The following is a 16,148-nucleotide window of genomic DNA, read 5'->3' as shown; positions in this document are numbered from 1 at the left end:
AGAAATGAATATAGAACCGTAAAACAAACACCATTTAATTGATTATGATGATTATTTGCAGGGGTTTTCACGAACACAGATTCTTTTCCAAACGAACATTTAGGTGCTTATTCTGTAACTTTCGATTACGATGGCCTCAGGCGTTCGATTCATTTGGTTCATTTTGTGTTCATTTGGTGTTCACGATCGCCTGCATGTCGAGTGCATTTTTGTGGTCGACAGCTGGCGTTCTGTTTACATCGAGCATCGAGCATCTGAAAAACAGTTATAGCGTCCTGATTGTGCATCAATAATTTCTTTCTGCTAATCGTATACTATTATTACAAAGGTTAAGTCGTTTTTATACCGAAAAAAACAAGTTAATTAACAGTTTTTTTACTTCAAACTGTCATTTTGAATTGTTTATTGTTTTCGAAACGTTTCGAAATTCGCATGAATCATCGAACGCCTGAGGCCATCGTAATCGAAAGTTACAGAATAAGCACCTTATTTAGGTGCTTATTCTGTACCAGGCGATTTCGATGGCCTCTAGGCGTTCATGCGAATTTCGAAACTTCAACTCGTTGTTTCGAAACGTTTCGAAAACAATAAACAATTCAAAATGGCAGTTTGAAGTAAACAAACTGTGAATTAACTTGATTTTTTCGGTATCAAAAACGACTTCACCTTTGTAATAATAGTACACGATTAGCAGGAAGAAATTATTAATTCATAATCAGGACGTAACAACCGTTTTTCAGATCAAACCGTTCGAAGTAGAAGCTCGATGTAAACAAAACGCCAGCTGTCGATCACAGAAATGCACTCGACAGTAGGCGATCGTGAACACAAAGTGAACACAAAATGAACCAAATGAATCATCGCTTAGAGTCAATCGAAATCGCCTGGTACAGAATAAGCACCTTAAAGCACACGAGCTTCGGAACTCCACTCGACTTAACGCAGGAGCGAGAAAATGGTCTGTGTCAACGGGGTAAGTACCAAACGGTGCCAAGTGGTACCGAAGCGGTTTGTTTTGATTTTACCAGTGCGGTACCTTGCGGAAGAAAAGGATCAAGAAAGGATTTTCCTCTCCAACGCTCGAGTCGGTCGGTCGGAGGCGCTTTTCCCGCAGTTCCGTCGTTCTGCTGTGCGAGGAGTAGGCGTTCGGAAAAGTGCGCGCGAGCCCAAACCGTGGCCAAAACCCGCAGGTGCAAATAGCGTATGTGCGTGTGTGCCGTTCGTGTTCGTGTTCTCCCAACGCCACACCGTTTCGCGGGCCCCAAGTTGAATCTCGAATCTTGACGAAGCGATAACGAGCAGTTGATATCCTCCCGGAGGGTTCGTGTCCCGTTGCTATACCCACGGTTGCCACCACGCCAGTTTGCTGCGATTTTGCCCAAGTGAAAGCCACGAAAATGAGTGCCAAAGTGTCGTGTTTCGTGCGCCTACTACCGAGTATGATGTCACAGCGGTGTGCGAAAGGTGGTCCAGCTCGCGGGTGCAGCTCCGCCATCGTGCCAGCGCAGATTAGTCACCGGATACGGGGTGGCACCCGTTCCGTCGCAACCTTCTCCCCAGCGTCCATGACCTCCCAGCATCATCTTCTCCTCCTCCGCCAGTCGCCCGGAAGGGACGTTGCCCGAAGAGGAGGAGAAGGAGGCCTTCTCAACCACGGCCGAGTGGCCGCATCCAGCAGCTTCTTCCCGAGAAACGACTGGTGCCTGGTGCGGGCCTACACGCAAGCAGCGTCGACTCTGACCCGGGAGCAGCTCCACGATCTCGTGTACAGGCTAAACGAAGATGAAAGGGAATTGCTTATGAACACGCTGAAGCAGTTCGAGTCGAACAAAGTGAAGGCAAAGTTTGAAGGTGAAATTTAACACTTCAGCCTATTCGGCTACACCATCGTTAATGTATATATATACTTTTTCGTTTCAAATTTCGATGTTCAAACATTACAACCTACCATGTCCCGTCGCTCCCGTCCCGTTCCTTTGTGGTCCTATCAGAACATCATGCAGGCTTACGGCAGGAGAGAAAGGCTTACCGAGGATGTCAGAATATTCTTGCCTCGCCCCGGGTCCGGTGTACGGTTCGGAATCAAAAATAGAACCCGTACCCTTGGCCTCGGGATCACAGCGAATGTGTGATTGCCTTGGTGGTTTCGAAGATGGAATGTAAACAAAACGTACCGCGCTACGTTCAATTGGTAGCAGGCCGTGCGTAGTAACCGCGGAGCGGAACTAGACCAGAGCACGCCTGCTACGCACGGATTAGAGCCGGTCGTCGTGCCAGCAACGCGAGCAACAAGTTCTGACATTCTGCGCTTGCCTTTGCCTCCTCCCACAACAACCTGCGCTCCCGGTGGTCCACTGCAGCCGAGCTGTGATTCCCGATCACATGAAATCGTCGGAATGCATGCATGCACATGCAGTGTACCCACCGCGAGTCACAATGATGTAATTTGCAACCTTTTTGCAACCTTCTTCTGCAAAACGTGTTCCTCTCCGTGTCCAAATAATCTTTATCTGCCTCTCTCTCTCTCTCTCTCGAAAGTCTGTCAGCCACTCCACATCATTCACCTCCCTGCAGACGAACAATAGTACAACAATGGGTACCGGCTCTACACTCTCCCCCTTCTTTTCAATCCACAAGACCTCTACTCACTCCCCTCACCCTCTCTTTCAGACCGAAACACTCTTATCTTAAAACATTATCTTTGCGATAATTGTCACTGCGGCAGTTGCACGTATGTCTCTTGATTCAGAGTACGCTATCGTCTACACTGTAGCCGGCGACGAGCTATCATCTTCTATCTATCCGTAATCTATCCTTTGCCGCCTCTATATCAGCACCACTGTCGCCTTCTTTTGTTCTCTGTATCTCTCTCGCTCTCTCTCGCTCTCTATCTCTCTCACACTGTCTCGTAAGCCTTTATCGATGTGGTTCTGATTTGTTAGTAATCTTCGTAATCGTTTTGAAAAGAAAAGAAAAAAAAAACATTTATGTTGCGCTTTAGTTTGCTGAGCCAGTATCTCACACCGGATCCTGCTGCTGTATGCAGGAGCAATCAGGGCACGCTGTAAATGAACGAATTGATTGAACGAACGCTTTGCTATGTAGATTACCCAAACCAAAGGACGCAAGGGTCCCCCTCGCCCCCCCGGGTGGAAATGTACAGTTTTCCCACCTTGCGGTGAATGAAGACGAACGATGGGTGCTTTGATTGGAGTCTTGAATGAGAACATCACGTGGACGAACGAATGCGAAACCACGGAGCAAACGAACGCTCCTCGGTTCGGGCATTGAAATCGATTTGCATGATTTGGTCGTAGCTACCGGAAGTTGTTAACGAACTGTTGATTGTTTATTGTACGGTACTTCACTTCGGGCGTGTGCTTCATTCCGGATTCTTTTAACGATTTCAATGTTCCTGAAGCCTGTATGGCGGAAACAGTTAATGAAAGATTTACTACTTATTTTAACATCGAAATTACCTAGTTCCCAAAATTCTCCTCGTGTATTCTCATTCAAGAACCATGACCATCGTAACGAGACCTTTTCGAGTGTGCCGCGAGCAGCATTGTGCCAGATTGCGTAAGGTCATGCTGGTTGGCACTGACGCTGCGCTTCGCTTTCGAAGCAGGTGTATCCAGTGTGATTTCGCTCGTTTTGGCAAACGTGTGTTGTCAATGCCACGAGTACCGCACCAAAATGGGTGTCCCTCCCGTAGTCGGTCCCTCGTACATCTTTAGTGGTTAGGGTCCCTAGGTACTAATAAAGCCTACCATCATAATGACAGCAGGATGAGAAACGGCTGTTACTATATATTCGATATCCTCCCACCTACCCACCTACAACATAGGGCAGTTGGCAGCAACCGTTTGGCGCAGTAGATTCGGTCGTCCGTCGAAACTAAAACCGGTCCTGGGAGATGTAGATCCTACCGGTTCCTACTGTGCGGTGCCGGAAGATTGGCTGCAGAAAAAGTTCGGTATGCTTTGCGTATGTTATGTTTATTATATTGGGTTTTTGTGCTTTTGTTTCGGTTTGTTTCGTTATTTAGAACTCGAGTATCGTTAATCCCTGGTGAAAGTACATATATTTTAGGTGGGTGCTTTCGGTTCGGATGCTTTACTAACTTAATCATATGCAACTAGTGCGCAACTAACATTGTCCCATATGTCCTAGAATAACCTTATCTTTGTACTTTTAAAGGGAAACAGCAGCATATCACAACATGCATAATATTGTAAAATCTTGTATAAAAATCCATCCATGAGAATGATCAATTCGGTTCGACAATCGGAAAAAAAAATCTGTGCCAAAAGGAGAAAAATAACGATTAAAAATGAGGATCTTTCGTATCAGTTAAATGTTTATACCAGATGATAGATTACGCTCTTGTGCTGCCCACACACGCTAATTGTTCCATGTACAAAACCCTTCAACTGAGACAAGCGCTGTTGAAACGGTCACTTTATATTGAGTCGCTTGTAGTTCCAAATTGTTAAAATGTTTATAACAACACTTGAATGTATGCGAAATAATTGTTTCACAACCTTTGAGTTCACGAGTGATTTGAAAATTAATTCCAAAATTACCAATGTTTACTGAGATGCGTTGAAAAGGTAAGAATAAAACCATAACAGCCAACGAATGCCTTGAATTTTGGCGAATTCTCCGTGTTTACTATGTCGTTTTTTTTAGATCGCATTCATGAGTATTATAGAAAAGAAACGATACTTTTGTTTTGAAATATTGAACAATAGATATTTTAAGGATGAAAAAAGATGACCCGTGCTTATCGCAAAATGGAGGGAAATGCCCATGGAACAGTTATGCGTTCATGGGTAGTACACATCCGCTATAATGATGTTCTGCTGTTTCAAGTTCTCTCGCTAAACAGAATGATGGAAATGGCATGGCCAATTCAATGCTGTAACTACCAGTGTACGAAACTTTGTTACAACTTTTTCCACCTTGATTCCAGTTACCCGTAGTTTGGCAAATAGCAACTTGGCTCCCTATTTATGCTGCTTTCATGCTGCTCTTTGGAGAGAAAAAAAACCCCCACGCCAAGTTCCACGAACGAAAAAAAAACTTCTTTTCGAAGGTGCGCTAGTTCAGGGTATGCGAATGTAGGAGTTCGTTCGATGATTGCGCGAGTAATACCAATTTTGCCCTTGATTGGCACGGCGGAACAGGGGGACGTCAGTATTCCCGCGAGAATACCACAGCTCCACCTTCCGCGCTGGGAAGCCGCGTTTGATTTTCGCTCCACATATATAAATATTGATTTTGCATTATACTAGCAGCTGCCGCGTATCGTTAGTGGATTATGTGCCTCGCGTAACGTATCATTACGCTGGCAGCGAACGAAACACTAAGCCCGATTAGATGTAATGCAATATTAACGGGTGCCAATTGTGTTCCCAGCCGGCAAGCAGACAAAATGTTAATGAGTCTAACCAGGTTACCAGGGTTTGTACGGAAACTATGCTTATCCGAGTTCCGGCTTGTATGAACGGGTGAAGTGTGGGAATTTGTAAGGAAAGGAATATTCATAGAATTCATGTTATGCACCGCCGCAAGTGGTAGGAAGAACACTTTAGCTAGCGAATCGGTTACAACAACAACAACAAAACCGCAAAAAGTTTTAATGAGCTTCCCGTTCGACGTAAGGCTAACTCTCGGTAAGGTTATCTTATGCTCGCGACTCCTCGGTGTCACATTAATCCCCCCCCCCCCCCTATTCCGAGGAAAGTGCACGGGTGAATCCTTCTCGATCCTGCACGTCGCGACGGCGAGCCGCTGAGCGAACGAGCCTCGATGTATAGAGTAAAATAAATTAGATAGCAGCCTAATTTACGGAACTCACGATCTGATGAAGGCTCAATTTATCTTGTTGGATTTAATTCACATCTCATTTTCCCAGGTTGAGCACAGGCCAAAGGGCCACTTGCAGCAAGCGGGCAAGAAATCAGCGATGAGAAGAGGAAAAGGAGGAGGGTATGCTTCTTCTGTGTCCGTGGTCCGTGGTTGGTGTGTCGTAGGCCATCCTCGCATCCCTAGCATCCTTATCCTTATCAACCCATCGTTCATTAATCATCCGTATTGAATCCTAGCGGGCGGCTTGCTGGCTACTGCTGCTTGTTGATGCGAAACGAAGCGATATGGTGCATGCAAATTTGCTGGCCCCCAGTTATGCTTTTGCCTTATAAAACATTCATTATTTTCGGTGTTATGGTTTCGGAAATCGGTCAGAGCACGGGACTAGGGACTTGCTTTTGGTTGTGGTGTGGTGTGAAGGTGGTGCCCGGACCGAAGTGCAAGGATTAACAAAAGTAATTAACCTTTTTCGGTGTCCGGTTTTATGAATGTTGAACTTGATTGGAGGCTTGCTGTAAGCTTGTCAGGGATCGCAGTTAAGGAAGGGGGGGAAGCTACAGAAGACCAGCCCTAGGCGTTCTCTGACTGTAATACCAGCTGTAACGATGAGTGAGATCAATTATCGTCGGAATAACTTTGAATTATTACAACAGGTCTTTGGGTTTTTTTGTGGGTTGGTTTTTTGTAGGTCATATTTTACATCTTGCATGAAGTTCTCAAGCTAGTAAATAAGTTAATGTAATCGTAAAAAAAAGTGCATGCGTACAAGTTTTACTCACAATCGTGTTTGCTAGTTTTGCTATGCTCGCTCGATTTTCTCGCTTTTCCTCTGTTTTCACTATTTTTTCCCTTTCCTTACGTATACAAATTAATAATACATTGTGTCGGACATGGTAATGCTTAGGAAGAATGGATGGTACAGATGATGATATAAACACACAAGACACTATGTGCATGCATGTGGTGGGAACATGATGTTTTCGCTTCCAAAATTACTCATTCTCTTACCCTTCGTTCGCAGCTGAAACTGTACCACCGCCAGCAACATCGGACCTCATGAAACGTAAGTACCGCAGCGCTTTCGTTGGCATTATATTGAAACAGCGTTTAAGCAGCGATGGAGGCGCATGGTGCGCCTTTTTTTGGTGCGCCAATTAGCTGTTATCGGTCGCATTAGGGTAAATTGACCGACTGGCAGTGCCGAGGAGGAATTAACACGGCCCTTTTGCTGTGCAATTCAGTTCACAAACAAATAATAAGCAATAGTGGATTAAGGAATTGTTACAACTGCTTGAAAAAATATGTTTTGATTGCCTGAAAAGATACAGATTGTGGCATTCAAAATTAATGCAGGTTGCCGATTAACTGTGGAGGATTTGTGACTTCAAAAGCTGCAAAAATTCTTGGAGCGGAAGAACGATTTGATTGACTGCAAAAATTAGTTGAAAAAACGAAGAGACATTTCTAGATTTTGATTTTTCCTCTTTGGGAATTACGGAAAGAACTCATTCAACTGTTGATGATGCATTTTAAAGTCGCTTTATCGCTTATACAAACTTTTAAAAAGTAAAAGGATAAAATATCAGAATTGACATCAATTGTCCAAACTGCCTTAGAAAGAAGACATGCTGATCGTTGAAAACAATGAACTATTATCCCTGTTGACAACAATCAACTATTTTAAACCAAGTTTAAATCGAATCTCCATACATTATCGCACTTCAATAATTTAGGACATGGAATCATACTGAAATCTACCACTAGCGCCGTCGAGTTTACTTCAGCTGGCTCCTTTTTATCAGCACAAGTTAGGGTGGATTGAAGACGGTTCCTGAAGAAGTGCACAATAGGTGAAAGGTTTTCGTTTCCTAGCCCGGATCGTTCGAGATTATCTTTTCGACAATCTTCTATCATCAAAAGCGTAGAAAACTGTGTATCTAACGATAAAAAATACTTTGAAGAAGCCAGTATATTCTTTGTTCTTCACCAAACACCCCAACCTCAATAGAGCGCTCCTAGTAAAACTCTGGTCCGGGCCGAACATTTTAACGACAGTGAACAGGCCCGCCAGCGGCAGCTATCCAGATGCGTTTGAATGACATAAAACAGCAATAAACAGCGTGTCGGACCCCGGGTGTAATTTCATTGTCCGAGTGCGTCACCTGGACATGATGGCAGCCTTGCAGCACAACAATTGCGTCCACATTCCACCGGTGGATCGACTGACCGACACGAGCTCTGCGAGCTAAAACAGAACAGCCGCCAGTTGGCAACGCCAACCAGTAATCAAAATGGTTAGCTTATCTTTTGGGATTTTTCTGTCTCTGTTTCCATTTCTATGTTATCGCAATAACAATGAGCTCCTCGCGTCGAGAATGGGGCGGATGAGGATGGAAAAGATGTGCGATCTCATTTGTTTTGTGCTGCCTTCCAGCCAGCCTGCGTGCATCTTTAATTACAATCCAGCTCGTGGCAGCTTGAGAACGAAGAATAACGAAGTGAATACTTTAAGGAAGTTATTTCAAAAACAATACCCCACAGTTCCTCTCGCTGTTATCGCTTTCGATTGATTCCTTTGCGGGCTGCATGCGAAGAAGTGGCATGCTCGCATACCATTTGCCATGCCTGACAGTCGTTTTTTTCCGAGACCTACTCGAGCTCCTCTCACGGTACCGTGGCTGCGACTGGTATCCTCTTAGCCAAATACACACCCGCCGCACATACATCCCCATCCTTGAGTTGAGAGTTCCGTTTCATTCCGTGCCACGCTAGGCTGGCAGTTCACGCTATAAGGGGCGCACCCCATACTGTGTTATGCTGCCAGTTTGTTCTCGAGTGGAGTGGTGGGCTGCTCTCGGAACTGTCGGGTAAGTGAGCGAATCGGTGCCGAGCAGGGCTGGCAGAAGACAGACTCCACTCCTCGAGAAATGGAGGAAACGACGTTTGCAGCCATGTGAAAGAATCGTCGCCCTGCTTCGCCCTGACGTACGTCCCATCGACCATGTGCGACTTCCACCTGATGAATGCTCTCTCTGCCGGATCTGCCCCATCCACCAGCGGTTGACGATGGCACGGTTCTTCGTTAAGCGGACCACTACCAATGACTTCCGCTGCTGCCCAGGCGTCGAAGCTATTCAATTCTCAGGTTCTCTGCTAATTGAGGATTGATTAAACATTTGGAGTCGCACGTCACACGTTCAACAAAAGCTAGGATAACGGCATAATATATATAGTTATAGTTGGTAGGTTAGGCTTGTATTGTAGAGTAGTGTAGACTTAGGATTAAGGTAGTATTAGTAATGAATAGTTGTATATTTGTGGTTTTTAAATATAAAGTCAGTCTGAATCGTAAACCACCTTGAAGCAGACGTATAATTGGCGCAGCCGTCCGGCCTTTGAGTACGAAGACAGTGCAAAAACACAAGACAAAGAAAACTTGTGTTACAGTAGGTCCGGGTAACCATTAAAATCGTGCCGCGTGTCGATTTTAAGTTGAGGCCTCGCCGCTTTCGTGACAAAGAAAAAGAACCGGCAAAAGTGAAGCGTGAATGTTCTAAGAGAATCACCTTCACCCACGACGACTAAAGTGAAGTAATCGTTCTTAGAGAAATTACTTTCACAAGAGTAGCGATAGTTCTAAGTGAAATCGCGCTCACGGAGTAACTGTAAAGTTGAACATTCGACAGTGAATTTGGACTGGAAAAAGTGAATCGAATGTCCTAAGTGAATTGACTTTACCGGGGACTACTAAAGTGAAGTAATCGTTCTTAGAGAAATTACTTTCACAAGTCCAGAGTAGCGATAGTTCTAAGTGAAATCGCACTCACGGAAACCCGGTTAAGCTCATCATTCGGAGTGAATTTGGATTGAAGAAAAAAAAAGTGAAATGGATCAAATCTACCAAAAACTTGAGGAAATAGTGAACATTTGCCACCAAATACTTTCGGATCACAGCAAGAAATTTCAACGGATCGAGCGATGCCTGATCGACCGACGGAGCAACGCAGAGATCAACGACCAGCGACCGACAACGCAGAGCGAATCGATGGATTGTTTAATCCCTGATGCTATTAAGCTGCTACCTGAGTTCGATGGAAATGGGCGTCAACTCTTCGCTTGGCAAGAGACCACAGAACAGGCACTGGAACTGTTTCAAGGACAAGTAATGCAGGAGAAAAATGAAATATTTTTCAACATTGTCAAAAACAAAGTAACGGGTAGGACAAAAGATGTGTTATGCGTAGGAAGCAACCCGCAAACATTCGAAGAAATGAAAGACATTCTGCTAAAAGAACTAGAAGGATTTAATTTGAAAATAACAAAAGATACGGGTGCGAACAAAAACATTGTACCACATGGCATTATAAAATACACCCAACCAACTTCTCAAATATCTATTAAAAATGTATGCAGCTCTAACAAAGTTTCTAAAATGGAAAAAAATGATCTTTTTCCTAACATTTGTACACCGTTAGAATTCTATGAATTTAAATTTCACGATTATTTTGACTTTCTCATTGGTTCAGAGACACTTGCACAGTTTAATGCAATTATCGATTATGAAAATGAATTTATTTTTTTTTGAAAAATAAAAAATTTAATTTCGTGAATATTACCCATCGCAGAAAGCTGAGACACATCATACAGTAACAGTGAACACATTGAACAATAGGGATTGGTTTGTACCTACTTTGCAAAAAATAGGAAAACAGGCTTACATACTTCCAAGATTGTACATAGCAGTATCAAATTATTTTCTATTATTCGGCATAACGAATTAAAAGTGAAATAACACTGAAAACTTTCAAGGATACAAAGGGCACTAAAAGACACAAATCAAAAATTAAACGAATTAAACAGTTGAATAATTGAAAGCACGAGGACGTGCATTGTACTTATAGGGGAGGAGTTATAGTTGGTAGGTTAGGCTTGTATTGTAGAGTAGTGTAGACTTAGGATTAAGGTAGTATTAGTAATGAATAGTTGTATATTTGTGGTTTTTAAATATAAAGTCAGTCTGAATCGTAAACCACCTTGAAGCAGACGTATAATTATATATAAAAAAAAATCGTTGAAAGTCACGAATAAAGCAAAGCCTCTTTGCAACCCCGGCTCACTTGAAGGATTTTCCTCTCCGGAAGTTTGCTCTCCGTTAAGAACTTTGCAAACTGTTAATGAATTCTGTCTCGCAAGATTTAAAACTTTGAGCCAAGCGAATGGACGCCACTGAGCAACAGTGTGTTGCTCCTGGGACAAAACCGGACGGCCCGACCAGTCTAAGTTTCTCTCCGCTCTGTTTGCACAGACTCGGGTCACGACTTTAAAGGAGCCTTTGTGCGGAGTTCCTTGTACGGAATGTGCTACTGGCTACTGCATGTCACGTACTCTAAGGGAGGTCCCTATCCAAAGGTTCGGGGAATGGGGCATAGAGAGAAAGGATGCCCGACCGACCGCCCGCCGTACCCGCAACGCCTTTTTGGGTACGATCTAGTGACAGTGACAAAATGTCTCAACCGGAACCGGTGGATGGACCGACGGACCGGACTGCCCACTGCTGCTCTTCGCTGCTGCCCTGCAATGGGGCTGGGGCAAAATCCTGTTGCTTTATCCCAAACAGAATGGCCCGAGGCAACAAAGCCCCGGTCAACTACCGTCCGATCCATCACAAGGGCAAAGGGGTTTTCATTCGGTTTTCTTTTTCTTCATTTTTCATCTCGCTCGGTCGCTCGCGCTGCCTCCGGGAAAGCAATTTCCGGTTACGGTTAAATATTTACACATTTGTGTGCTAAGTAAATATTTTTCCCAAACTTTGGCTAACTCACTTAAAGACGCTACAGGTTGTCTAGGCGGAACCGCAAAACCAGCTTACGATCCTTTTACTGAGTGATTGTGGTGGGTGCGTTTTGTGGTGTAATGCTGATACCATCCCCCTTCTCCTCCTCGAAGATGATTCAATCAATACTCGTCGTGAAATCCTTGTGGATCGTTTAAAATGGATGGGCCCATCGAAACGATGCCATTGGCGGAGTGGTAAATGGCAGTTTGGGATTTTGGGGTCTTAACTTGTCCTCCGACACAGAGGTACCGGGCCGTCGGTACGCAAAATCCCGTCTCTTGCGAAAGACTCGCGAAAATGAGCGAACTTTCTAACCAGAAACCACCGGAGGAACCTTTATAATGGTGGCAATATAAGGCCTGGGCACGAGCCAGCGCTGGGCCACCGGTTCTAAAAGGAGTTAATGAATCGCCCTGTCCGGAAGCGGGAGGGTTGCTTCCGAAGTTTTAATGACGCGCACATTAGCGCATCACTGTTGCTGGAGAGAAAGGAACCATTCTTGCGTTCTCTGTGTGTCGTTCGCTCCCCGCACACGCATGCAAATGAACGTCTTTATCCACTAATTGGCATGTTGACATTTGGAACATGTGTTAGGTGAAGCGTCGTGTCGTGAACACCGAAAAAACATCCACGCAATATACATTTCTATCGAACATTTCATTATCGCTTTCTTTTCTGTGGAACGAAATGGTGTCAACGAAAGAAATGGTCTTTAGGTCCACATTAATGGCAAAAATAACATATGTGTCATTGTTTCAAAGGCTATAAATCAACTTTCAACTTGCTGTTTGCTACAATTACCCTGGAAGAAGTGAGAAGGGTAAGGATTATGAATAATTCATAATTCATCGGAGCTCAATTCGTCACATGTCCTACCTTTACCTCGATGCTTTTCGGTTTTCTTTCATGCATACTAACATCGTCAACGACTCATTTCTAAAATGCCTATAGCAGTATCAAAGACCTGATTTTCGGTTCGTCTTCTCGATCCTGAAAAATATTGGAATCAAATCAAATTATTAAGGTGGCCTTTCGAATGACTTCCGTGTGAGGTTCACCGAATAACTTAGCAAGCTTTGTATCGTTGTCCTTATGGAAAGATCTTTCTGGGATGATTACAAATCCTCCGGAAAACATCGAGGTATTTTTCAGTGGCCTTTACTTCTTCGATTTGGAATAACTTTTTCGCCCATGAACGCACGAAATTCCGCAGAACTATGCTGTTGTCAGTGGGTTTAACAAGCTACTGAATATTTTAGTACAGAAGCCGCTTTCCTGGCCGCTTGAACCAAAAACTCGATTATTGTTTGCGGTTCCAAAGAGCTAAAATACCCTCTCAACCGATGATAGGACCTATTTTTAAAAGAAGAATTGTAACCACTTGTGCTTACCGATGAATGAGGTGTCCTTTGTTGCTGTAGCAGAGTTATTCTCATATGATATGTTATGTTGATAAAGATAAAAAGCTCGCTTTTGAATGCACACAGTTGGTAGATCGATGATCCGCTGGCGACCGAAATCCCGAAGAGATTTCCCTATAATTGTTAAAAGTTTGCCACGGACACTTGCTCCAACTGCTCTCATTGCTCTCACTGTCGTTTTCGATACACTTACGCTGGAAGCTTTCGAGTTTTCCACAGAATTTTGTGCACAACCATTACAGTTTCGAATGGATGGCTGATTCGTTTCTACAAAAACGAATAACGTTTGCATTGTGAACTTCGATTGCATCTATTGAGAGCATGCTTTGAGTGCATTGCAATCAAATGTTGTGTTGGTTCATCAATTGTAGTTTCTTATTTTTAGTCTGTCATGTTAGCAAAATGCTTCAAATACAAATGATTAATAAACCTTTTAGCTAAATTTTAATATGGAGCACGGCTATCTGACAATCTGAATATGCCTGCATATTAACGTACTCGATTGTAGTCTGTAGTATGCACTGCCAGTGAATGCTGCTAGCTTTGGCTGCCGTTGCTCAGTTCGATGTGTTAGCAATTTGGAAACACGAACTTTTCACTTCCGCCACAAGCGAAGACGGCAACGGTACGTGGGGACGTGGGGTTTGGGTGTAAAAATATTTGTAAAGTTTAACGAGAAAGCCAAAGTGGAGAGGAGAATGGGGGACGGTGGTCCGTAGTGACGACGAATGGCGTCGTCAGGTAAAGAGAAACTTTATCCTTCGGGCGCAACACAAACACGGGTGGACCTTTTAATGCTTCGGTCAAGACCTTTGTTCCTGTGCGGTGGCCACCGTGTACACATAAATAGGGATGGGAGAAAAATGGTCTAAGGAGATGATTGAATCGATCGATTGAGTTCAATAATGTTTCAATATTAAACTGTTGCTATACACAGCTCACTCACAGTTCTTTCACTCTTCTCTCTCTCTCTCATTGCAGTCGGTTTGGTGAACGCCCTTCCTTTTATCGGATTCGGATTTCTCGATAACTTCACCATGATTATTGCGGTAAGGGAACGAATTTACATGACATGAGTTCATAATTTCTCGTACCGTTTAAGCGCTTTTTCAGCTGTCTTTTTTTTTCTTCCTTTTCTTTCTTTCCCTCTTCCCTCTGCCCTTACTGGCACGTTGACGCCCCATCGCCCGCGCCCTGGATGGTCTGTTGTGGATGGATATTTCAATTTTCAATTTCCAACCGAAACCTCAACTCCGCCCTCGACTTCCACGACGACCTCGCTGCTGGTACATTCGCGCAGGGTGACTACATCGAGCACACGCTCGGATTATTTATGTGCATATCAACCATGGCGGCGGCCGCACTGGGAAATACCATCAGCGACGTTATCGGCATCGGTTCGGCGTTTTACGTGGAAAAGATAGCGGAGATGAGCGGCGTGAAACCACCGAAAATGTCCCCGATTCAGCTGGAGATGAAGTGTAGCCGGAGAGCGGCCAATTTGGTAAGCGGGGAACGGCCGGAAGTGAAGCGGAAGAATTCGTTGATTTGAAAGTATGATTGATGAGTGGCGAAGCTCGTTGCCACGTTTGCACACCTTTACAATCTCGGCCGATACGGCCGTCGGCGTACGGCTTGCTGCGTCGAAACGGTCGATTTCACTCACGGTGCTGATTCGTCCGCAATAGTCTCTACTACTCCCTTGTGATAGCGTTCTTTTTTTCTTCGTGACCAATTTCGAGACCAATTCCTTATTCTAACATTTCTATTTGCTTTTCTCATCGCCAACACGACGACACGTGCTGCTGTGTAGGGCCGGGTGCTCGGTATTACGATCGGATGCCTATTGGGAATGTGCCCTTTATTATTCATGAACGAGGATAAGGAAAAGGACAAGGACAAAGCGAAGGCAAAGGAAACCAAGCAGCAGCAGCAGCAGCAACAGGACGACGCGATGGTGGTGGTGGCCGTGGCAGACAAGTAGGCTCCTTGCTGAAGGGCCAAGACCAAGGGAGGGGAACAGTAGGCGAGCAGCATCTTGAGCGCATCCCTATTGTGCCCACGGAAAAATACCCTGTGGGTGGTTGTGAACTTTTGCCTCGTTGTTGTTGGGTTTTTTTTTCGTTCAATTTTGGTTAAGGTCAAGTTAGAATTGCTCATGGTAGTAGTGTCCCTACGCTGCTACTTGTTGCCGAGCATAACGAAGCGTAACGAGAATCGAAAAATGAAACTAAGCAGGCAGTACTGTGCGCTAGCAACGAAAAGGTTAGCATTTTATGTTGATTGAGTATGCGGCCGGCGTACGGACCACCGGTGGACCACTCTTCAAGCGCGCACCCACCTGCGACAGAACAGAGAACTGCGATTGTTCGATCAATTTCGTTCGATTATGTAAATATTATCTGTCTCGAGTTACGGCCATCTTCATCACTCGAGACTTTACCAGCGCATTAGCAACGAACGATCGACGGAACGTCGTGATGAGTTAACGGGACGGGAGAGACGCTTTTAAGGGGATTTGTGCCCTCATCTCATTGCTTCAAGCTCAAATCCGTCGAACCACGAGAGGATTAGCTGTGGAATTTACGCCAATTGCGAGGAACTGTTAGATATTTATTAGAATGTGCGCCTATGTGTGTTCCACTTCCTGCACACGAGTTGCGCCTCTGTTAAGCAAATGCTACGAATTTATTATTGCAACTTATTGTCCTCGATTGCGTGTTCCATTGTTACTACCATTACCTCTTAGGATCTTTACCTCTACATCTTAGAAAGACTAGTAAAACTAGTCGATTATTCGAATCTATTTGTTTTTTTTTTATCAACGCCAATTATCTAGATAATTTACAAAAGCATTCCTGAATGCGACGGTCTACGTATGTAACATATGCTTTTTAAAAGAAAACAAACAGTTTTGCTCTTATCGTTCACTCCAGAACACAGTGCTTGAGAATGAATGCTTAGCTACGAAATGCATAAGATTATGATTGTTTTGTTCAAACGAGCGGAGACGACGT

The 16,148-nt window shown here is 44.2% G+C and overlaps 1 protein-coding gene across 2 annotated transcripts in view; it reads left to right on the top strand.

Annotated features, from left to right (window-relative positions):
* The first annotated feature begins 1,085 nt into the window (after nucleotides 1–1,085).
* LOC126571562 (transmembrane protein 65) overlaps nucleotides 1,086–16,148 on the top strand; it is a 16,750-nt gene continuing 1,687 nt past the window's right edge. The window contains exons 1-6 of one of the 2 annotated variants that reach the window (XM_050230173.1): nucleotides 1,086–1,851; nucleotides 3,848–3,976; nucleotides 6,896–6,937; nucleotides 14,113–14,180; nucleotides 14,432–14,635; nucleotides 14,945–16,148. The exon at nucleotides 14,945–16,148 is cut by the window's right edge and continues 1,687 nt beyond it. In XM_050230173.1, coding sequence (XP_050086130.1) covers nucleotides 1,398–1,851; nucleotides 3,848–3,976; nucleotides 6,896–6,937; nucleotides 14,113–14,180; nucleotides 14,432–14,635; nucleotides 14,945–15,115 — 1,068 coding nt within the window. In that variant the 5' untranslated portion in view covers nucleotides 1,086–1,397 and the 3' untranslated portion in view covers nucleotides 15,116–16,148. The remainder of the gene's footprint in view (nucleotides 1,852–3,847; nucleotides 3,977–6,895; nucleotides 6,938–14,112; nucleotides 14,181–14,431; nucleotides 14,636–14,944) is intronic. The other variant, XM_050230174.1, reaches the window with a different exon arrangement.

Source organism: Anopheles aquasalis, chromosome 2, assembly GCF_943734665.1.
Source record: "Anopheles aquasalis chromosome 2, idAnoAquaMG_Q_19, whole genome shotgun sequence".
NCBI classification, from domain to species: Eukaryota; Metazoa; Arthropoda; class Insecta; order Diptera; family Culicidae; genus Anopheles; species Anopheles aquasalis.
The sequence above is the reverse complement of the archived record's forward strand: the minus strand, read 5'-3'. Positions and strand labels throughout refer to the sequence as shown.